Raw genomic sequence first — 22,325 nt, 5'->3', positions numbered from 1 at the left:
CGCGGTGCTGCCACCCGTTGCGACGCCCCCGCCGGTGGGCGAGGCGCCTGCCATGCTGCCCCCCGGGCGAGGCCTCGTCCAGGAGCAAGAAGAGGCACAAGCAGAAGAAGGCGCCCGCCCCCTGGCCGGAGCCGCTCAGCCCGTCCGCACCGTCACGCACGACCCCACGCCCACCATCGTTGACGACGTGTATGGCCCCGCATGGCCAGCAGTACGGCTATACGGACACTGGTTGATCGTCGTACACACCGCCATGGCCGTGCTTCTGCTGTCGCTAGTGTGGTGAAAGTGAAGAGGTCCATCCATTTTTATTCATGTATCGATTCAATCATTATCCTTGTTTGCTATGATAGAGATCCACCATTTGAGTCTCGCTGAAACGAGAGATTAACACGGCGGCGCTCCACGAGAGTAAAAAATGACGGCTTCTGATCTAATTACTTTCGCTCCATTAATTTGATGGGAGTCATTCATTGACCTTACAAATCCGACATGTTATATCAGTGAGGAAATATGTGCGGCTGCATTTTGGCAATGAGTCGGACGGTGGCGGCATGCTCCGACGACGGTGATGCGCGGTGGGAGAAAGGACCGCGGGCCGCGGGCGGCACGAAGTGATAACTGATAACAGTGACCACGCACGAGCTAGGAGACGCCGGCGGCGAAGGGCTCTTTTTGTAGTGGCGAGGAAAAGAAAAAACGAGCAGCTGGACGACCTGGCAACATCGCCGGCGGGCGAGCAAAGGCCCGTCCGCTGCCGCGCGCGTAGCCAGCTTGACGAAGGACTGAAGGGGTAAGAAGAAGGGAAACAAAATAAATTCAAATTGATTGAAGCTGTTGGACACGTGGCAGACATTCATTGGACCTGCACAATAATTCCTGCTGGGAACACCGCAGGAGAGCCGGGGCCCTCGTCAGTGGCCTTAGAGCCATGGGGTGCGGTGGATCCCAGCCCTTGGTGAGAGGGCTTCGTTTCTAGATGTGTTTTTGAGTTTTGTAGGATTCCTGTCCTGTTCAGGCGTTCTTCCCGTGTAGCCCCCATCCGGTGGTGCATCTAGCATTATCGGCGGGCGTGTGGAGGTGTATCTCCGACGGATCTGTCTTTGATGGATTTGCTCGAATCAGTTCGTCGTTCGCCTCCTTCGTGTGTCTTCATGTTGGATCCTTTCGATCTACACTACTCTTCATCGGCGGCAGTTGTTGTTCTGGTGGTCCTATGGAGCCTTAACACGACGACTTCCCGACTGTCTACTAGAACAAGTTTTGCCCGCTCCGGTGAAGGAGGGGCGATGATGGTGGGGCATCTTCGGTTCGCTTCATTGCTTCTGGTCGTCGCTAGGTGGTTTATGAATTTGGATATAATTTTTATTATTTCTGTTGTTCGTTGTATTATCATGTTTGAAGATAAATAAATTGATTGTTTTTCTGTAAAAACAAATTAATTTTAAGCCAACGCTTTATTTTCTTCCTAGATTCGCCACTGGATGGACCAAGAACGCGATGCACAATCGACTGACAGGTAGGCCCCATGACTTATAGGAAGATTAACAAAAGATAAAAAATGGAACATGCAAGCTGCGAAGTCATACCTCTCCCCTTTGGACCAGGGCCAAGCTTTGAACTGTCCGTGCATGCATGTCGCTCGTCCTATCGCGCATCTGCCTGCAGCGTGAGCCACCTCAGCTACGTACTCCCTCCCTCCCTCCCTCCCGCATGCGCAACGGCCATCTCTTCCTGACAATAAATCCTTGCTCGCTCCCTTCCCTCGGCTTCCGTTTCCTCAAAAGAGTACCCTCCAGATCCACTAGACAGAGACCCTACCCCGGGGTGGCGCCTGGCTCGGTCCGGGAGAAGAAGGCCTAGATCCACTGGCCTAGGTGGAATAATTCTGGGAGAAGAAGATGGTGACCATGAAGCTGGGTTCCAAGCCAGACATCTTCGTCCTCGAAGGCCTCACATGGTTACCCCCCTTCCTCATTTCATATACTCCTATTAGTTGATTACTCCTCTCCCTCGGTTGATTTTTCTAAGCCGCGCGCTGCACTTGGAGATGCAGGATTACTCTCAATGTTTGATCGAACATGGTTTGGTACATGTGAATCTTTCTCTAGGCACAACTGGTTCCATTTTTTATCGTGGGTTCATATCATCACGCGTATTCAGACGCCAATGAGTCCTGAACGTTCGGAATTTGCCCATGGCAAATCAAACTTCTTTTTTTTTTTGCAATTTGCATATGCGAGGGATAGCAAATTTAGTTGGTAAGCATGGCGGATATCGATTGTGCAGAAAATGTAATGCCCATTGTAAGGTAAGTTCCATTGGCGAATCAAGTCCAATCTTATGCATGCGCTGAAGAAATTATCGCGCGCCACAAAACACATCACATAGGTTTATCCCATTCAGTATCGTTCACGTCGATCTAAGATCCGATCCACATATACTACTCCCTCCGTAAACTCAGAGGGAGTACTTACTTATCAGTCGCAGTTTCAAGATCACGAGCACGTACACGGATGCAAATTTGATGAGAATTCCAGATGTTTACGTGATCCATCCATCTTGACTTTTGCCCAGGAGATGCATGACCGAGCTCGAGAGCGATGTCGTCGTGGAAGTAGGAGACATGTCCTTTTATCTCCACAAGGTTAGCACGATCGAGTGTGTCGCCGTCACATTTCGCATTCACCAACTGAACTGCACAAACCGATCGATTGCGCGCGTTAATGTGACTAACTAACGGTGCATCGATCGTCATTATGAGCATGCAGTTCCCGCTGTTGAGCCGGAGCGGCGTGCTGCAGCGTCTGATCAGCGAGTACCAGCCGCCGTCGGACGGCGGCGGCATGTGCACGCTGCAGCTGGACGACATCCCGGGCGGCGCCAAGGCGTTCGAGCTGGCGGCGCGCTTCTGCTACGACGTCAAGATCGAGCTCAACGCGCTCAACGTGGTGTGCCTCCGGTGCGCCGCCGAGTACCTGGGCATGACGGACGACTACGCGGAGGGCAACCTGATCGCGCAGGCCGAGTCGTTCCTCGCCGACGTGCTCGCCAACTGGAAGGACTCCGTCAGGGCGCTGGAGACCTGCGAGGGCGTGCTCCCGGCCGCCGAGGACCTCCAAATCGTCCCCCGCTGCATCACCGCGCTCGCCTCCAAGGCCTGCGCCTCCGACGCCGCCGCCTGGTCCACCCACGGCGCCAAGGGCGCCAGCCTCGACAGGGACGCGCTCTGGAACGGCATCGGCTCGGGCGACACGCCGCGCGGCGCGGCGGCAGCGGCCGCGGCCTCGGCCATGGACTGGTGGTACGAGGACGTGTCGCTCCTGAGCCTGCCCATGTTCAAGCGGCTGATCCAGGCCATGGAGGCCAAGAGCATGCGCGCCGAGAGCATCGCCGGCGCCATCATGTTCTACGCGGGGCGGCTCCTCCCGGGCCTGAACCGCAGCGCCAGCTTCAGCAACGCCAGCTTCGGCGGCGACTACGGCGGGATCGCCGGCAGCCGTAGCGCCACCCCGCGCTCCGCCACCGCCAGCCTCTCCGGGACGTCCGACGGCGACCAGAGGTACTTCCTGGAGGAGATCATTGCGCTGCTGCCGACCAAGAAGGGCGTCACCTCCACCAAGTTCCTGCTGGGGCTGCTCCGCACGGCCATGCTCCTCCACGCCAGCCCGCTGTGCCGGGAGAACCTGGAGCGGCGCATCGGCGCGCAGCTGGAGGACGCCAGCCTCGAGGACCTGCTGGTGCCCAACCTCGGCTACACCGTGGACACGCTGTACGACATCGACTGCGTGCAGAGGATACTGGACTACTTCATGTCGTCCATGGACGGGCTGGGGACCGGGTACACGTCGCCGGCGCTGGCAGAGGACGGGAGCCAGCTGGGGCTGCCCCACGCCGCGACGCCGCCCGCCGTGGCTCCGATCGCCATGGTGGCCAAGCTCATGGACGGGTACCTCGCGGAGGTAGCGCCGGACACCAACCTGAAGCTGGCCAAGTTCCAGGCGCTCGCCGCCGTGGTGCCCGACTACGCGCGGACCGTCGACGACGGCATCTACCGCGCCATGGACATATACCTCAAGGTCACAACAACTCACAGGCACATCCCGGTTTGCTCCGTTGGCATTTCATCACTGTCTCTCTCTCTCTTACTTAACATTTGAGGCGCGTGCGTGCAGTCGCACCATTGGCTGTCGGAGTCGGAGCGGGAGCAGCTGTGCCGGCTGATGAACTGCCAGAAGCTGTCGCTGGAGGCGTGCACGCACGCGGCGCAGAACGAGCGGCTGCCGCTGCGGGTGGTGGTGCAGGTGCTCTTCTTCGAGCAGCTCCGCCTCCGCACCTCCATCGCCGGGTGGTTCTTCGTGTCGGACAACGCCGCCACGGCCACCGACGGCGCGCACCTGCACCACCCCGGCAACGCCGGCGCCATCGTCCCCAAGGGCAGTGCCGTCGTGGACAGCGGCGCGGCCGGGCAGGACGAGGAGGTGGTGATGGTGACGCCCGAGGGGAAGGGAAGCGAGACCATGAGCAACGTGAAGGCGCGGGTGTCGGAGCTGGAGAAGGAGTGCGTGAGCATGAAGCAGGAGATCCGGCGGCTCCGGAAGCCCAGGAGGTCGTGGAGCATCCTCACCAGGAAGTGCGGCTTCGGAGCCAAGGTGCAGCAGGCGCAGCCTGCCATGAGCGGCAAGTAGAGAGAGGCGCCCCGAAAAGTAGGGTATGAAATCTCAGCTCACGTCAGAGTTATAGATTCGGCTCCCATTTTCATTTGTTTAAAGGTAGTAATGGCTATATTTAACAGACTAGATATATAGTGTGATGTAATGCAATAACATGCTTCAGCTCTGCATGGGGCGAAATAAACTAGTTTTAGCACTTCACATACATTAACCATAATATAGTGACATTGCAATCAAGCTCGTCAGAATAGTGATGGTGGAAGTTGTATCTCCCAAAAGATTAAGCTACATATAAAGCACATGGATCTGGGGCCTAGAAAAGGAATGAAGCACCCCTATATATTACAAGAATGCAAGAAGATCTATAGCTACAGGTATTCTCTCTCAGCCACCCACAGATATGTATAGGGATGTACAAAGACAAGACGCCACCACCGACTGGCACATCCTATTCTCATCCATTCATCAGCGAGACCGCTCTATCAGAAGGCAGATCTCATAGCACCACGTGCTGCCTCTTGCCTCATCTGAGCAGCCTTTCCACTTCCACGGAAGTACATGTATACTTGCTGCATTCAGAGCGACCAAGTTCAGAATGATAATCTCTCTCGGGGAAGGAAACAGAAGGCACGGCAAAAGGTTATGCATAAACGCACCTGGATGACCACAATGCTGAGCAGTGCTTCAAGGCAGAACAGTCCGAATCCAACAAAGTAAAATATCTGCCAGGAGAAAATGTAGAGACAACGTAAATGACTAGTCATCTACAGGGGAGACTGGCTCAAAAAGAAAAAATCTACAGAGGAGACGCGGGTGTGGAAGATGCTTCATCAAACACCCAGAAAAGCAGTCATGCCAAATTAACTCGAGATAGACAGAAATACTTACCCCCACAATAGCGTTGCTGCCTATGACGTCAATTGCCGGCAAAAACCCACTGTAACACCAGAAACAATACGACAGGCAAAGTTAGATAATGTGAATGAGTTGTAGATAAGAGGAGAGATGATACCCACCTATCTATGATTTGAAAAGAGAGCGGATAGTCTGAAAGCTAAGTATTCTTAACATGAACGGTTTAGAGCAGCAACCGAATTGATCCAGGCAATGCTACCCTAAAAAATAGCAACACCACCTAATCAGTGCTGGAAGTGCTATACGTGACAATGTACTCAGTAGGTGGTGTTGCTATTCTTTCGGGTAGTATTACCTGCATCAATTCGGTCGTGTACCGACTGTCAATCGAAATCTTTGTAGAGACTGATCCCACCCACTAAGTAATTTCTCTCAGTTTAGTAAGTAGTAGGGTGTGTACCCTTAGTCAGCACATCCAGCATATGTAACAAAGGAGCCACAACGGCTTTGGTGGTGGTGCCTTTTATCAGTAAATACTTGTGTATGGTAAAGATACTGAAGAATAACAACACACAAAATTCTTTTACGATGCATTCAGTGTGCCCAAACTTTGCAGCTTAGCCAGAATAAGTGAATAACTACCATATTTACGCATGGCACAAACAGAAGTAATTTCAATTATACATAAGTGATGTAACACTTACGCGATAGATTTTCCTTTGAAAGGAAATGGGGGAGACACAGCTGACCAGATGCAGAATATTATATGGATCTGGAAGGGGCAAAGATAATTAGCAATGAATGGAATATTAACTCGTCGCAAAAAAAAGAATCAAATATCAACAAATGCATCACAGATGTGGAAACCATTTAGTCTAGAAGAGTAATACTAGATGGCAAGGTTGTTACCAAGTACAGCAGAAAAAACCATCCAAACTTCAGAGCGCTTTCAGTCCTGTAACATGAATTCAGTAGCATAAGGTGTAAAGATATACAAAGAAGCGACTTGTAACAATAACAAAAGCATATGCATGTACACAAACCTCATTGCATTATAAAGCGGCCGATACCATAGCACATAGGCCCCAGGGACACCAGAGATGAAGTAGATAATTGCTAGCAACCAGATGACAACACCTATCGAAAGGAACCGCCAGACTTGTTTCAGGTGCCAGGGCAGATAGCAGTTGATCCACAAGATGTAGACAGTAAGGTACTACTAAGCCATACCTGCCCCTTTAATCCATGCTGCGGTAGTTGCAATGATGTTCCAAAAGAGGCATAACGTCAATCCTGCATGGCATCAAAATTTGCAGAAATCAGCAGTCTGTGCCAATGCATGACAATCTTAGACTCGAATCTCCTAATTCTAATATCTGCTGCCCATCTGGGCCCACCATTATTTGATTACTAGCATTTTTTGGACATTTTTTCATGACCATTGGAAGTTTAAGCCCAATCCAAAAGAAGAGAAAGCACCAAATTCTTATGCTTTAGTAATAATATTTAGATTAGAAGAATTATATTTTCGTAATAATTCATAGTTACAAAGTACAGATTGTCAACATAAGGGAAGTTTGTCGAAGTTTTGAAATACTAATCTTGTTTTCTCATGCCACTTCTCAGAAGACAATGGCAGATTCACACCCTAGGAGATGATATGGCAATCACATTGATCCAGGTGAAGTAAGTGCATTAGTTGGACAGTGTGAATGTGAATGTGAGTTCCCCAGTAAAAATAGTGTTTGCAATATTTGAATAGAAGTAAAGATCTACAAAATGATGGTTTAGAAGATATTTTGAGGAGAGGTGAAAGAAGAACTAACACTTACCCAACAATGAACAAAATGCAAGGTACTGCATCCTTTGTAGGTGGATTGGTATCTCATTTGAAATGTCATGATGAATGATGGGCATAAATGGTGGCCAGTTTTTCGTTTCAATGACAATACCAGCTGCAAATGAAAAGGAAGATAGTATGACACTGAGAGGCAGGGTAGTGAAATATGGAACTGTAACAACAAGAACATAATGATAAAATTAGCTGGAATAGCCTTTCACTGAATCATTCAAGGTCTTAACTGAAGTTGACCCGAACAAGTTTCCAGACAAATATCCTCATTAATCAACTTGGGCCAATATCTTATCTACTACCTCTTCCCATCAATATCATGGCTAGAAATATACAAAAGAATAACTGCATCAGCTATAGGAAGAACTATATACCTCTAGCTGCAGCTTCTTCCCTTCTTTTAAGTTCCTGGTTTCAGGAAGATATAAATATCAGATAGTACAGTTAAAGAAAGAATTACAAGTGAATGCTCATGAGCACATCTGGGCTGTTTCAATCATGTGAAACGTTGTCGAGAAAGGTTTTACTGATTACGTAGAACCACTGCTAACTCTTGATTCAGCATATTGTACATTCATAAGAATTCTATCATCTGATTGTCTGGGTTAATGAAGAGATGATGGCTATATGAAACCTTTTCATACAATAGGCAGTTTCCACAAGCACAACCACCCTTCACCTCATAGGGCTATAAGCGTCGGCATGGAGATCCCATGGTTTTATCTCACAATGGCATGAGGCAAGCACTGTCAATGATCTGATAAATAGTTAGAGCAGTAATGACTATAAGGGAGCCTTAGGTAAATCCATGTCAATCACAGCACACCAGTTTTCATGCTGCATCATGGTTACTACTTCAACAACTCTGGACAAGGCCATATAAACTTTGTTGGCTATATCCGTCTACGTATCTAAGCACAACGATTTGTCAGTATCTGGGAAGCTTCACAAAGTTTCATCCAGGAGAACTTAAGGTTTTACTTTAGCATAGGGGATTTTGATCACTGAATGAATTACAAAAGTACGAAACAACTTCTGAATTCACAAAACAATGGTTTGAAAAAAGCAATACCAATGACATACAGGATAACATGTGATGTGAGTGTGAAGCTGGAATTTCAAGTTTCAAGCAAAAGACACTTACTCTTTCCCGTTTGTTAAGCTCAGCCTCCTTCGACTGCAGTTCTTTCTCTTTTTGCTTTAAGTCCTACATTTGAAAATAATATACACACGGCATAAGCAATCAAGGACACGCTGTGAAAGAATTCCGTAATCAATTTCAAAATAAATAGTAAAGAATTGACAAGCTCAATTGAAGCACAGGCACCTTCGATGAACCAAGAGGTATGTCCACGGTAGCGCGATCATTATAGAATCCAGCAGGTTCGTGAGGAAGGGGTGGCATCCGAGAATTAGAAGCAGGGGGTACACCTCCTCCCTGCAGAACATCATACATTCGGTAAATCAGCCAAACAATAGTTAAAAGAGAAAAACTACCAGTTTATTAGAAGCTTATGAACAATCAGATATCCTTGTCAGTGAAAGTTGGCACAGCAATCCGAACTGCTGGTATAGATAACGATCCTTGTATTAAATGGAACACATTCAGCGGCAGCAGATCCATAGACACCCGCCAAACTGCGACTAGCACTGGTCACACTGAACGCCAGTACTAAAACAATATTCAGCCAGCAAAATGGTACGAGGTATTTTTCCATTTTGTCGTATGCGGCATATAATTTGGAAGAGCAAATCGCCCAATTCCAAAGCTCTGCACATCTAGTGAACCGCATCGTTGTAATTAGACAAAATTCATCCCAGTTCAAGTACCGATTTCGTGTCTAAGAATCATTTCTACCCTGAAAAACCCCAAAACAAACACGGAAGAAACCGGCACCCGCCGCCCCTCCCGCTCGCGATCGGCCAGCACAACAGGACACGCGTATAAACGCATCCATCCATCGAATCCCTCTCTAGCCCTGAAGGCAGTGATTCGACCAGATCCACCGGAGCACCCAGACCGGCGAAACGAGGGGTTATAGGCGAAAACCCGCAACAAGCAACTCCACCGGCGATCCGGACCAAATTCGACACCGACGCGACCCAGGGAGCCGAAGACAAGGCGGACTGCGGCGCGGGGTACCACGGCGAGGCGGCTAGAAAGTAGAAACGGAGTAGGGGACTCACCGCGAAGGGGTTGACGTCATCCTCGTCGAAGGGGTTGCGGTCGTACCTCCCCGCCATGGCCTCCTCCCTCCCTGGTAGTACTACTCCTCCTCCTCCTCCTCCTCCGGAGGCGGTGGTGGCGGTTGCGGCTGTGGTCGCGGCGGTTTCTCCGGCGAGGGAAAAGTCCAACGCGGCGGTGGCGGGCGAGGGAGCGAGCGACCAACTGCTTTGGACTTCGGCTTTTTCGACAGACGGGGGGTTATTTACGTGACGCGGTGGGTTTGGAATGTGGATTTGTTGAGGGGGTTTATTTTATACTCCGGCCCTCCTGCCGCCGTGCAAACCTGACTGCCGATGGGTTAGCGCGTACGGGTTCAGTGGCCGACAGGTGGGGCCCGGTGGGGCAAGCGGGACTGGAAGGAAGTGGAAGACTGATTTGTTCTGACATGGCATTCAGGGACAAAAGGGAGCATTAGATGGGGCCTAGCCTAACCCAACATTGCAATGCAGCCTAACCTGGAAACGCCAAGAAATGTTTAGATTTATGTGATTATTTTTTACACAGCACATTAAATTTCTGTGATTATTTTTTACACAGCACATTAAACTTCTCTGATTATTTTTTACAGAGTTGTTGATATTCAACAACTTATTACACAGAATCCCACTTTCTTAGAGCTGAGTTTTAGGAAGGAGGGGGAAAAAACAGCGGGCAGCTGGTGGTAGACTTCACAATATTGTTTCCTTAGCAGCCAAGTATGAGTTCACATTTTTAGGACGATATTCAAACGAGCAGTCCTAGGCAACCAGCTGGTGATCTCATGCTAAACAAAGGAACGGTCAAACGGCCGTACCGTACCAACCTCTGGAGGAGAGATGGTTGTCTTCAAAACTCCTACCACACGGCTAATGGTGGAGCGAACCAGCACCACAGAAAGCGAAGACCGGACCGAACACAGGAGTAAACTAACAGGCGTTTTTTCCATCCATTCATTCATCTCCACTCCCTCGGTCGTCCGTCCGGGGCTGTCCATGCAGTAAAATGGGGGCTAATTACAGACTGATGAACAGCCAAGCTCTCTCGCTCACTCGCTCACATGTACAACAGGGAACAACAAACAATTACACCACCACCACAACAGGCTACCCCGCCCCGCCACCATATGGCACTTCCATTTTCTGTAACAAAAAGAATGGTATCTACTCTGACGGTGTGAACTTGAGCTTCCGGCTAGTTTCAGAAGACAACCAGGTCTTGCAAAGACATGTTCAGCTCTTGAGCAAGCTGCGCCGACTGGCCGCTCCGCCTGCGCCAACAAGAACAAGAGAAGAAGCAAAATTGCAGACCGTCAGATACGCTTGTTGCTCATCGTAGCGCAACGTTCGCTGGTTGCAGTGGTACACAAAAGAAGCCGAAGAGCACGCATGAAAACAACTAGTGGTGTCTGGTGAAGGGAGGGAGAGGGATTACATCATCAACGGTTGTAGAGCTTGCACAATCTTTTGCAAATGGTTAAAACACCGGGTGCAACGCTGCAACCTGCACATGGCATCACACAAATTGGTTACTGCCCTGGTTATATATATATCTCTAAAGAATATAAAGGCCCCAGCTAGGGTAATATGCTACTGATGGCTGCAGTTCATTCATTTAGGGCAACAGTTTCGGCAAAGCATATGTTCGGGGCCAACTTGCCACCTCGCACCGAGTTCATTTGTAGGCTTGTAGCAACACAAGTTTTTGCAGCATCCCTCTTACTCTTAGCAACACTCAGCTCCCTTCCCCGAGTGAAGTTGAGCATACCTCTGTTCAGCTTGAAGATCTACTCCAACAGGTGAACTACTTGACAATGTTGAATGAATAACCGGTCCAAAAATCTTTATAAGATCCAATAACATCTCCAAAGCAACAATAGCATGCCTGCAAATTTGAGGCAGACGTAATTAGAAGACACAATAATTACTGCTAAACTAACCATTTCCTACAGTAGGATGCCACGCCAATATAAGCATTCATTCACATATTGCAGGATAATTATATGGGTCTGAAAAATAAAGATGATCTTCTGTTTCAACAGTACAGATTTGCAAGATATAGCATTGGCATCTTCTTGGGCATGCATGGGTACATGTGCATCTGTGTTACTATCAGGTGTGCTACCTTTCAGTTTTGCTGTTCAGTAACCCGGCAAGAACAGGCAGAAGGCTTGAGAAAATATCTAGGTTGAAAAGACCAAGTTTTCCCTTGAGAGTACTAACAACATCAGCTTGAACCTGTTCGAATTCAACAATTAGTAGCTAAAAACAATGTGAAGAGCATCATGTACAACCATCATACATCTGAGGAAAAACTTACAGCAATATCAGGCAACTTTGCGACCGCAGCAATTGCTCCTTTGATGCCATTTAGGTTAAAGACATGCCGCATCATCTGAACACATTAGGGTTAGTACTAGTATTATATTGGCAACACTTTACAAGAACACGCTAGCGTTAATTTTTAGGTGACTAATCAACATCACTTTACAAGAACATGTACTCATTCCATACACAGCCTACAAGACGGGAAGGATAACAACCTACATTTATCACATGTCATTCAATCGTAGGCAGATGTTAATGTTAAGCTTTGTACTGAAGAAACTACAGAAAGTTAAGCCAATTTCCCACATCTCCAAGTACATGGATTTCGCCAGATGGGTGTGAATTCTTTTAGGGTGCATGGCATGTATTTTGATTTCTAGTAACCTGCACTGATATTGTCAACCTATGTTTCAAATTTGTTGCTTCCATATGGGTCATTTCTCAAGCCCCAAGTAAATCAAGCTAAAGTTCATAGAAGAATAACAGAAAACCTGTTGACATCCACAAGCTGCATTAACAAATAAACTTGACAGGGTTTGCAAGATTTCCCATCAACTTGTTGGGCGTAAGTTCCCTGGGCTAGTAAGAAACAGATGTTCGCAAGTAAAGAACAGAAGAATCACCTCTAGCTTTGTCAACCGAGATTTTACAACATTTATAAATTCATCATGGTTCCGCACCAAATCGATTGGAGTCGTCATCTCGTCCACTGTTGGCAAGTCCCTTTCATATGTGCGACTTGCTTCTGCCTGTCAATTACAATCACCGCAAACCAAATAAGTTGAACAGCAAAATGAATCACAAACACTAGAGAACATCAAATGATAAAAATATAACAATAGTATAGCCATATTTGTTTGACTTGTATTCTGTACAAAGTTTCTGAAAATACTATAGCTGCAGCCTTCCAGCCACATACTAGCATATTGTAACTCCAGAACACATTAAGTCAGTGACTGCCCCCATATATCTTATATCTGGTTTCTGAACAAATTTCATCATTACTTGTATCTCCAAATGACTAGTAGGGGTTCTGGATTTTACATTATCATAACATGCACAGACAAAGTATGAATGAGTTACTAATTGAGAACCAAATAAGATTATAGTAGGGATTTGATACAGTAACTATGTAAGGAGTTCTTAAACATTAAGCATTTCTTAATACCATTATACTGATGATTCCTAAACATTAAGCATTTCTTAATATCACTATACTGATGATTCATAAGGATAAAATCATATTGAAAGTTAACTACAGTAAAAACATGAAAGCATACCGAACTGGTGGGAGGGCTATCAGCTTTCATTGTATGATCACCACTAGAGCCAGTTGGCGATGAACAATCAATGCTAGAACTCTCTCTCTTTTCAAATCTCTCAACAAGAGACTTAGTTTTTCCTAACGGCACAGCAACTGCAAAAGGAGTTGACAATATCATTAGAAAATTATATTTACGCCAAGTAACCTCAAGCTTCAGCATGGATACAAGATTGCTCTAGATAACATCAGTTAACACACACACACACACACCTCCTCTAACATATTTGACCCTGGCTGTTCCTGTCGTCGAGCACGGTGATTCATATGCTGCTGTAAAAAGAGCTATAATGTTAAATTCCCAAAATGAACAAAAGCGCAGCGCTTGAATGCTTAAGAACAAAGAAAGAGCAATACCCTTGTCATCATTTGACTGCACCGGATGATCAAATGATACTATTCTGTCCATCTTTTCTGCTATTTGTCTAATTTCTCCTTTATCAGTACTGTCAGATTCTTCTTTCTTGTCATTTGGAGTTAGTCCAAAGGAGAACTTTAACCCAGACAAACCCTCCGAGCAAACATCAGGCTCAGCGAGCATGGATTTTACTGAGCTGACACTATCACTAGTACCGCCACTAGGTAAACGTTTTCTCAAGTGCACTGGACTGTAAAAATCATCTGGGACTGCAGTTCTGCCTCCAATTCCTCTATGAATACTGCCTGCTGATTTGTCCTCCAAAATGTCTCTAGGAACAACAACAGGCACAGAAACAGCCTGTGATGTAGTGTAAATATCTTTTACAGCTACCGACTCTGTAGGCGGAGCTTTTTTAGTGATCGAAGAATTAATAGCCATCCCTGTACGAGATAATAATTGGATGTCCCGCTGTCCGAAACTGCGTTCTGCTGTTTTTAAATTTGTGGAAGGACTATCGACGGGCTTCATACGTCGTACTGGAGTAGATGGTTTGACAGATGAATCAGGTCTTCGAGGAATGCTGCTGCTCCTATCTTTCTTTATTTTGTCTGTACTTCCTGGAGTTAAATGTAAGGCCCGAACTCTGCTTTCAGCTGATATCAATAAGACATATTGTCACTATTCAGTGTGGAATACTTAGATAAAGTTAGTCATTTCAGTGCAAACTTAAAAATATATTGATAATTTAAAGCCATACCAATTCCTGACTCCTGGACTTTGTACATGTTTTTTGGATGTGATGTTGCTACAGCACGAATGGGCTTCGTAGTGCTACCATTCGGTTTCACAGGATTATCATCCACAGAATCCACAAGCTCAGCAAAAAAATTTGCTTTCGGCAAAACACCAAGAGCATAGGGTTCAATGAGCTGGGTCAAAAGATAAAAGTTAGGACATACAAACAAAGGTACATATTACATGCAAAGAATGACACTCACTGATATATCAGCAACCCAAACACCAACACGGCGTTCATGGTACGAGCATCCCAACAGTTTTCCTTCGTAAATACTAAGGTCAGCTAAATTGTTCCATCGCATGTCAACAGCATCATGGCATCTTACTGGTTCCCAAGAGAATACCTGAAGATGTCCATGTAGTCAGCAAATGCCATGCAAGCAATATCAATAGAACACATGAAAATCAGACCTACCTTTAAGCTTTGCTCTAATCCGCAGAAAAGGGTTTTTCCATCTGGGTGAAAGACCATAGAACGTACACCAGTATCCTGGAATAAAAGATGCTTGTGAAGTAAATAAATCTATCATAACAGGAAGGTGAATGTGCGCTCACCATGCACGTTTTAATACAGGAACAAAAACAAATGCAGAAGAGCAGTAAGCAACTTCAGTATATATATAAAAGCATCACTGAAAATAACTCAAACAATCAATCACAGAGAAATGTGAGAAGGGGCATCATCAACCTTTTCAAGTACTTAAAATGGAATACAATATATTTTCCTCAAACTTGTTTCAAGGAATTCCTATGGTGCCAATTTGAAAAGAAAAAAAGAAATAGATGCAGAAATATCAGCCGCAGTGAGCAACTACTGTATTTGGATACCATGCATATTGCATACAACGTAATTGAGGATTCGTAGCTTATGCCTTTATGGTTTAACAATTGACAATGTTCGACTTGCACAAAAATGAAATGGTATAAGAAAATCACTTGCAAGTACCTCGGGTCCGGCAGAACCTATCAATTCAAAAGTCTCAAGATCCCAAAACTTCACAGTTCGATCAGCTGAGCCTGGAAAATAACAGTAAACAGACTGAGAATATACTTCAGCTTTCTAAAACAGTAAAACTTCAGTAGTTATAGTTAGTCTAACAACACACATTTTTCCAAGCCAAAAAGATGTTTCTAACTATATTACACAATTAAAATGGGATTCCTCGGACAATTAGAACTTGTTCTTAGATCATACTAAACAATAAACAATTCTTGATGATTTATGTTGCATTACAAAAACAAAATATGCTCTCTCAAAAATCTTAACACTTCTAACATTTGGAAGGAAAAGTCAGTACCTGTTGCAAGCAAAAATTCTTGAGGATGAAAATCAATGCATCGGATTTGTCCACTGTGGAACTTGAAATCATGTAAGAGCTTTCCAGCTGTCAGATCCCACACCTTCACAATGTTATCTTCTCCACCGGTGACGATCCATCGCCCATCAGGTGTAAATCGGATTGATTTAATTGCTCCTCTGTGACCCTTGTATGTATGAAGGCATCCTTTTTTCTTTATATCCCAGATCTTGAGATCTGTATCTGAAGAACCAGATGCAAAAAATTCGCCAAATGGATGGAATTCAACAGCAGTGCAACTTGACCTATGCCCAGTGAGAGACCGCACAACTGCATTTCAATTCAAAACAACAACCAGACATCTACTTTCAGCAAAAGCATAGTTTACAGTCTACCAAGACAAGCACTAATGTTATGAAAACACCCTCCCAAAAGACCTTATGCTTTCAGCTGCTATTGAGAACATTAGCTCAGCTGAGAAATTCATAGTGTACTCATGTTTCGTATGATCACCAAAGACATTTGACAAAGATTTCAACGATTCTTGCGTCTATATTACTACATATAAAGTCAAGGCACTCAGCAATTCAAACTCACCCACTCTGAAATATATAAATTTTGTGATGAACACACAAGATACCATATAATGCAATTTCCATGCTCAAAAGCTGGTTACAATGAACAGACAATTTAAAGGAAAAAGAAAGACAGTAGATATAACCCTCTTCTGGGGGCTTTATATAAGCACTAACCACACCTTTAGCTTCTTCCAAGTCCCAGAGCTTGATGGAGCCATTTGATGAGCCAGCAAGCACAAGCACCTCTGCTGTATCAAACTCTACAGCCTCAACCGAGCTTGTGTGGCCCGACAAGCTCTGTGCAAACAACAGACGCCCATTGAAGAACACAACATGAGTCAAATTATCAAATAGCCAAAGAGAACTGTAGTATCATGCTCATAATGTCATAGGGCACAAACCAGGAGAGGAGTCTGCTTGCCAATTGCCCACAGGTTGACGTTGCGGTCACTGCCACCAGTAATGAACACACGGCTCGACTTCTTGCCGATGGCCAAGGACCTCACTTCAGCATCGTGCGCCACAAACTCCTCTAGTTTCAGATTACTGGTTAAGGAGGAGTCAAGTTTGAGAACCACAGATTTTCAAAGCCTTATATTGACTTTCCTGCATATAAAAGTATTAGTTGGCAAGTTGTGCATACTAAATCATCCTTTGACATGACATATAAGTGCCTTATGTTTAGTGAACGTGCAGGTAAGCAGTAAGAACAACCCAATCAACTATACATTACTCATATGTGTTGTTAGGTAAGCTGAAAGGCAAATCACCCCCAACCATTTTTCTAGTTGACATAATTATGCTGTAGTTTGGAAAGTGAGGTGATATGCATGGTAAGGACAAGTGCAGATAAAGCATGTTGCACCGAAAGAAAAAAGACGTTTGTGACTTGATTCCTTACCACAAAATTTCGTCTCGAGGAACTATTGAAGTATGGGTTTGAACTGTTCGTTGGTCCTTCAACAATAACTTGGATGTCTTTGATTCCAAGAACTTTAATATGAATTTTGGAGGATTATGCTCCTAAAGAATCTATTCTACAGGGCTTACATAACAACTTTTCCTATGGACCACTATGCAGCCCCAGAGGAAAATTTCCATTGAGCCCAACCACATGGGGAATTTTCCTTTGTGTCTATGACAACTATGAAAAATACACCATCCACATTACTGTTTTTTGACTAAATCATCCTAAGCATGTCAGCATTTGGTCTTTACTCCTATTATTGCTTTTTGTGGGGGAGCATTTGGGATTTCCCATTAGTAATAGCTGCTTGAAAGGCAAAATATAAGGGAGCGTTTGGATCGCTTGCCAGCTTACCTCGCTAGGCAAGGCAATCCTTGCCGACGGAGGCGAGCCGATTTGGCTAGCTCGGTCAACCGAAGAAAAAGCTGGAAACCGCAGGATACGAGGCAGGCTCGCTCGGGAACCAAATCCCTCGCTTCCTTGCTGAGCCAGGCTAAGCCAACGCTTGCCGGATAACCAAACACTCCCTTGATTACCAGGCATTGCCAGCCTAAATTGTGGCAAAAGGGGGGAAGCTACAACGCTCAAGGTTTAGCTTAGTAGTTGCTTCAAGAAATGGGGGTGTTCCTGTAACACCCCTTTCTAATCAACGGATTTGGCAGCTCTCCTGCCAACATTCCAAAGAGAAATGGCAGAGCCTTCGTTAACGTAGCTTGCCAAGAAAGGGGAAACAAAAGGGGGGTAAATCTTTTCTCGCGAATCTATCCCCCCCCCCCCCCCCCCCCCCCCCCGTTGCTTCGACAAACCGCGAACCAGAAGAGAACGCACGAATTCGCGGGGGAGATATCAATCTCCGTCCGCCGGCCCGCAAATGCCCACCCGGATTACTCGAAGAGACAGTTGCCTCTTGCGGCCCCCGTGAGCTAAATCGAACCAAGAACAGGAGTCGTGAACCAAGAGCAGCTCTCGGAGCGTAAGCAGACAAAAAAAAAAAGGATACGGAACTTGTAGCCGCGCTTCTCGGGGTCCATCCCCCCTCCGCCTCTCCCCCGCTCCGGGCCGCCGGCCCCCGGGCGCTGGCCCTGGGGTCGCCGTGCAGTGGACGACGACGAGTAGAGGACGAGTGGAGCAGGGGCGGGAGCGGGGTTGAGAATTTCGGATCCGAGTGGTATGTGGAGGAGGCGAGCGAGACGAGAGCCGCTTCGCCTTTCTCTCCCCGCTCTCTCTCTCTCCCTTGCTCGCAGTCGCAGCAGTGAGAAGGATGGGTGTGGAGCGGCGTGGGTGGGTGGGAGAGTGGAGTTTTTGTCGTCCTTTCTCTCTCCTGGGTCCTCCTGCCCCTTCCCCTTGGCTTCGCTTTTGGTCTCGTTTCTTTTCTTTTTTGTACCAAAGCGCAATAAAGGAAAGAGGATCCTCTTCTCGCGTTCGTTGCTGTTGGAAGGGGACGGAAGAGAGACGGCCCAAAAGTTGAAACGAATAAAAACCTCTCTTGCACGGCCTTGCTGTGGAAAGGGATAATCTCCTGACCTTTTATGTTAGCGCATTATTCAATATACTAACTCCGATCCCAAACTAAAACACGACACTTATTTTGAATCACATGGGTAAGAAATACTGACTGGATCGTCTTCAACTCGCGCTTGTTTAGATGAGACCTCTCTGATGTTTTTTCTATTATTCGATGAACTGTTGATCATGTGTGGTATGGTACGTTGCGAAATGCAACATGGAGATCGGTTGACGGTTGCGGCGATAGTATCCTTCGATCGGGTGTTGGCTTCAGTGACATTGGCATGCCAAGATAGTTGCTGCCGATATGTCGTTAAAGAGAGGACCTGAATGATAGAAGGGTTGCATGGAATGTCATGCCCAAAGAGGATGAAGTTGTGATGGTAAAATAAGATTGGGAGAGAGAGAGGTAGCGAAAAATACGTCTCACTCATATGTACTCATATGCACCTTGCACCATACAAGTCTAACGGGTAACGGGTGCTCTCCGTGACTCCAAGTTAGTAACGCCTCAAGCCGATAGTGTTCGGCATTATCTCTTAGGTATTAACATTCAAACAATTAGATAATGGCCTGGATCGTGGTCAAGTTGAGAAACTGGAGTATATGGGTAGCAAATGTCCATTATCCCGGCAGGTGTTGTCAAAAAAGAAAGAAGCGTCCCCCACATGACAAAGATGTTAAGTGTGTCTCCAACGGGCACCGCTACTTGGCCTGATTGGACAATACGAATAAAACGGGCCTTTACCATGCTCTCCTACTTCGATCCAGTCAGTCTACCCCCCCCCCCCTCCCCCTCCCCCTCCCCCAATACGATGTCAAACAAACGGGAGGGGTACGTTTCATCTTGATTATTCGACATGTCGACCTGACAGCCCGACGCTATCCACAAACCTTCTTGTACCCCCTATCTATCTATCTATCTGTTGGGGAACGTAGTAATTTCAAAAAAATTCTTACGCACACGCAAGATCATGGTGATGCATAGCAACGAGAGGGGAGAGTGTGATCTACGTATCCTTGTAGACCGATAGCGGAAGCGTTATGACAACGCGGTTGATGTAGTCGTACGTCTTCACGGCCCGACCGATCAAGCACCGAAACTACGGCACCTCCGAGTTCTAGCACACGTTCAGCTCGATGACGATCCCCGGACTCCGATCCAGCAAAGTGTCGGGAAAGAGTTCCGTCAGCACGACGGCGTGGTGACGATCTTGATATTCTACTGTCGCAGGGCTTCGCCTAAGCACCACTACAATATTATCGAGGACTATGGTGCAAGGGGGCACCGCACACGGCTAAGAGAACGATCTTAGAGATCAACTTGTGTGTCTAGAGGTGCCCCCTGCCCCCGTATATAAAGGAGCAAGGGGGGAGGAGGCCGGCCCTAGGAGGGGCGCGCCAGGGGAGTAGGATTCCTACTCCTAGTTGGAGTAGGTTTCCTCCTTTCCTAGTCCAACTAGGAGAAGGGGGAAAGGGGAAAAGAGAGGAAGAGGGGAAGGAAGGGAGAGAGGGGCCGCGCCCCAAACCCCTTGTCCAATTCGGACTAGGCTTGGGAGGGGCGCGCGCCACCTCCTGGTCCTTCCCACCAAGGCCCATTAAGGCCCATTGCTTCTTCCTCGTATTCCCGTAACTCCCCGGTACCTCCGAAAAATACCTGAATCACTCGGAACCTTTCCGATGTCCGAATATAGTCGTCCAATATTTCGATCTTTACGTCTCGACCATTTCGAGACTCCTCGTCATGTCCCTGATCTCATCCGGGACTCCGAACTCCTTCGGTACATCAAAACTTATAAACTCATAATATAACTATCATCGAAACCTTAAGCGTGCGGACCCTACGGGTTCGAGAACAATGTAGACATGACCGAGACATGTCTCCGGTCAATAACCAAAAGCGGAACCTGGATGCTCATATTGGCTCCCACATATTCTATAAAGATCTTTATCGGTCAGACCGCATAACAACATACGGTGTTCCCTTTGTCATTGGTATGTTATTTGCCCGAGATTCGACCGTCGGTATCTTAATACCTAGTTCAATCTCGTTACCGGCAAGTCTCTTTACTCGTTCCGTAATACATCATCTCACAACTAACTCATTAGTTGCAATGCTTGCAAGGCTTATGTGATGTGCATTACCGAGAGGGCCCAGAGATACCTCTCCGACAATCGGAGTGACAAATCCTAATCTCGAAATATGCCAACCCAACATGTACCTTTGGAGACACCTGTAGAGCTCCTTTATAATCACCCAGTTACGTTGTGACGTTTGGTAGCACACAAAGTGTTCCTCCGGCAAACGGGAGTTGCATAATCTCATAGTCATAGGAACATGTATAAGTCATGAAGAAAGCAATAGCAACATACTAAACGATCAAGTGCTAAGCTAACGGAATGGGTCATGTCAATCACATCATTCTTCTAATGATGTGATCCCGTTAATCAAATAACAACTCTTTTGTTCATGATTAGGAAACATAACCATCTTCGATTAACGAGCTAGTCAAGTAGAGGCATACTAGTGACACTTTGTTTGTCTATGTATTCACACATGTATTATGTTTCCTATTAATACAATTCTAGCATGAATAATAAACATTTATCATGATATAAGGAAATAAATAATAACTTTATTATTGCCTCTAGGGCATATTTCCTTCACTATCTATCTATCCCCCTCTCTCTCCATCCTATTCGACCACCTCCCACCCAAATGCTGTCACCGCAGCCCATTGGAGATGTCACGGGGACAACGATGACGACTCGGATGGGTCCTCCTTTGACGACAACGCCAGCAGCGTCCGCCTAACCTCCTTTGAGTTCCACCTCCCTTTTAGCAGCGCCCTCTAGGGTTTTAGTGTGTTTAAGCTACCTATTATGTTACATATACATAGGATGCATGAAACTCCACCTGGATACTTTTGGATGTCTATGCTTAAATGTTCAAAATTGACAACAAGAAAACCAGTCGTTGCAACCATTTATCTACAAACAAGAAGGGGATGTCATTGGGTAGTACTTTGTCTGCAGACAAGTAGAAATTTTCCCCGCACATGTCTGGACATGTCCACGGACAAGTAGGAGGTGTTTCCATGGACATCGTCAGAGATGACCCAAAATGATGCAATGGAGATCAAGGTTACTTAAGAGGGTGCATGAAGTAGGGGGTGTTTCAATGAACATCGTCAGAGATGACCCATAATGATGCAATGGAGATCAAGGTTACCTAAGAGGGTGGGTGGGGCAGGGGGTTTGCAGCACACAAGGACGGGCACGTAACCCATTATTTCTTTTGGCTTTCAATTTTCAATCTTTCATATACTTGGAACCAAAAGTTTAAATTAAGTTTCATTTGCATATTCACATTTCTTGTAGGGCTATTAGATGAGATCCATTTTGAAAACGTTTCGACGAGGTTTTAAAATTTAGTTTCAACTTCTAAAACTTGATACAATCGAGCGATAGAATCGTAGGTTTTAGAACCTATGACTGACAAAATCATAAGTTTCAAAAACTAAAACTTTAAAATTTGTTGTGTCCTCGTGTGGGATTCAATGACTTTGCGGATCATAAAGCAATC

The 22,325-nt window shown here is 46.3% G+C and overlaps 3 protein-coding genes across 6 annotated transcripts; 1 reads left to right on the top strand and 2 right to left on the bottom strand.

Moving 5' to 3' along the window:
* Positions 1-1,771: 1,771 nt before the first annotated feature.
* On the top strand, positions 1,772-4,878 carry LOC125544985 (BTB/POZ domain-containing protein At5g03250). Of its 2 annotated transcripts, XM_048708803.2 has the most exons (4): positions 1,772-1,960; positions 2,578-2,647; positions 2,772-4,079; positions 4,176-4,878. In XM_048708803.2, the coding sequence occupies exons 1-4, from the start codon at positions 1,902-1,904 to the stop codon at positions 4,686-4,688; spliced, it is 1,950 nt and encodes a 649-aa protein (XP_048564760.1). In that variant the 5' UTR covers positions 1,772-1,901; the 3' UTR covers positions 4,689-4,878. The 2 variants fall into 2 exon arrangements, with proteins under 2 accessions (XP_048564760.1, XP_087403807.1); XM_087547681.1 differs by lacking the exons at positions 1,772-1,960; positions 2,578-2,647 and having other exon boundaries at positions 2,774-4,079.
* LOC125544984 (secretory carrier-associated membrane protein 2) lies at positions 4,859-9,843 on the bottom strand. The gene is made up of 12 exons (XM_048708802.2): positions 9,568-9,843; positions 8,708-8,818; positions 8,525-8,587; positions 7,755-7,788; positions 7,361-7,483; positions 6,759-6,821; positions 6,572-6,665; positions 6,438-6,483; positions 6,233-6,300; positions 5,562-5,610; positions 5,330-5,395; positions 4,859-5,242 (listed from the first exon to the last, which is right to left on the bottom strand). Exons 1-12 carry the CDS (start codon positions 9,622-9,624, stop codon positions 5,156-5,158), a joined length of 861 nt encoding a protein of 286 aa, XP_048564759.1. The 5' UTR covers positions 9,625-9,843; the 3' UTR covers positions 4,859-5,155.
* A 665-nt stretch (positions 9,844-10,508) lies between these two features.
* On the bottom strand, positions 10,509-18,493 carry LOC125544983 (katanin p80 WD40 repeat-containing subunit B1 homolog KTN80.3). 3 transcript variants are annotated; one of them, XM_048708799.2, is made up of 17 exons: positions 18,234-18,493; positions 16,668-16,798; positions 16,446-16,563; positions 15,689-16,018; positions 15,337-15,407; positions 14,806-14,880; positions 14,591-14,734; positions 14,350-14,521; positions 13,589-14,245; positions 13,445-13,504; positions 13,191-13,327; positions 12,534-12,659; positions 11,903-11,977; positions 11,708-11,820; positions 11,351-11,467; positions 11,018-11,086; positions 10,509-10,853 (listed from the first exon to the last, which is right to left on the bottom strand). In XM_048708799.2, exons 1-17 carry the CDS (start codon positions 18,262-18,264, stop codon positions 10,784-10,786), a joined length of 2,496 nt encoding a protein of 831 aa, XP_048564756.1. In that variant the 5' UTR covers positions 18,265-18,493; the 3' UTR covers positions 10,509-10,783. The 3 variants fall into 3 exon arrangements, with proteins under 3 accessions (XP_048564756.1, XP_048564757.1, XP_087403806.1); XM_048708800.2 differs by having other exon boundaries at positions 13,445-13,501; XM_087547680.1 differs by having other exon boundaries at positions 13,445-14,245.
* Positions 18,494-22,325: the final 3,832 nt, after the last annotated feature.

Source organism: Triticum urartu, chromosome 3A, assembly GCF_056163025.1.
Source record: "Triticum urartu cultivar PI428250 chromosome 3A, HENAU_Tu73, whole genome shotgun sequence".
NCBI lineage: Eukaryota > Viridiplantae > Streptophyta > Magnoliopsida > Poales > Poaceae > Triticum > Triticum urartu.
Note: the sequence above shows the minus strand (reverse complement) of the source record. Positions and strands in the feature narration are given on the sequence as shown.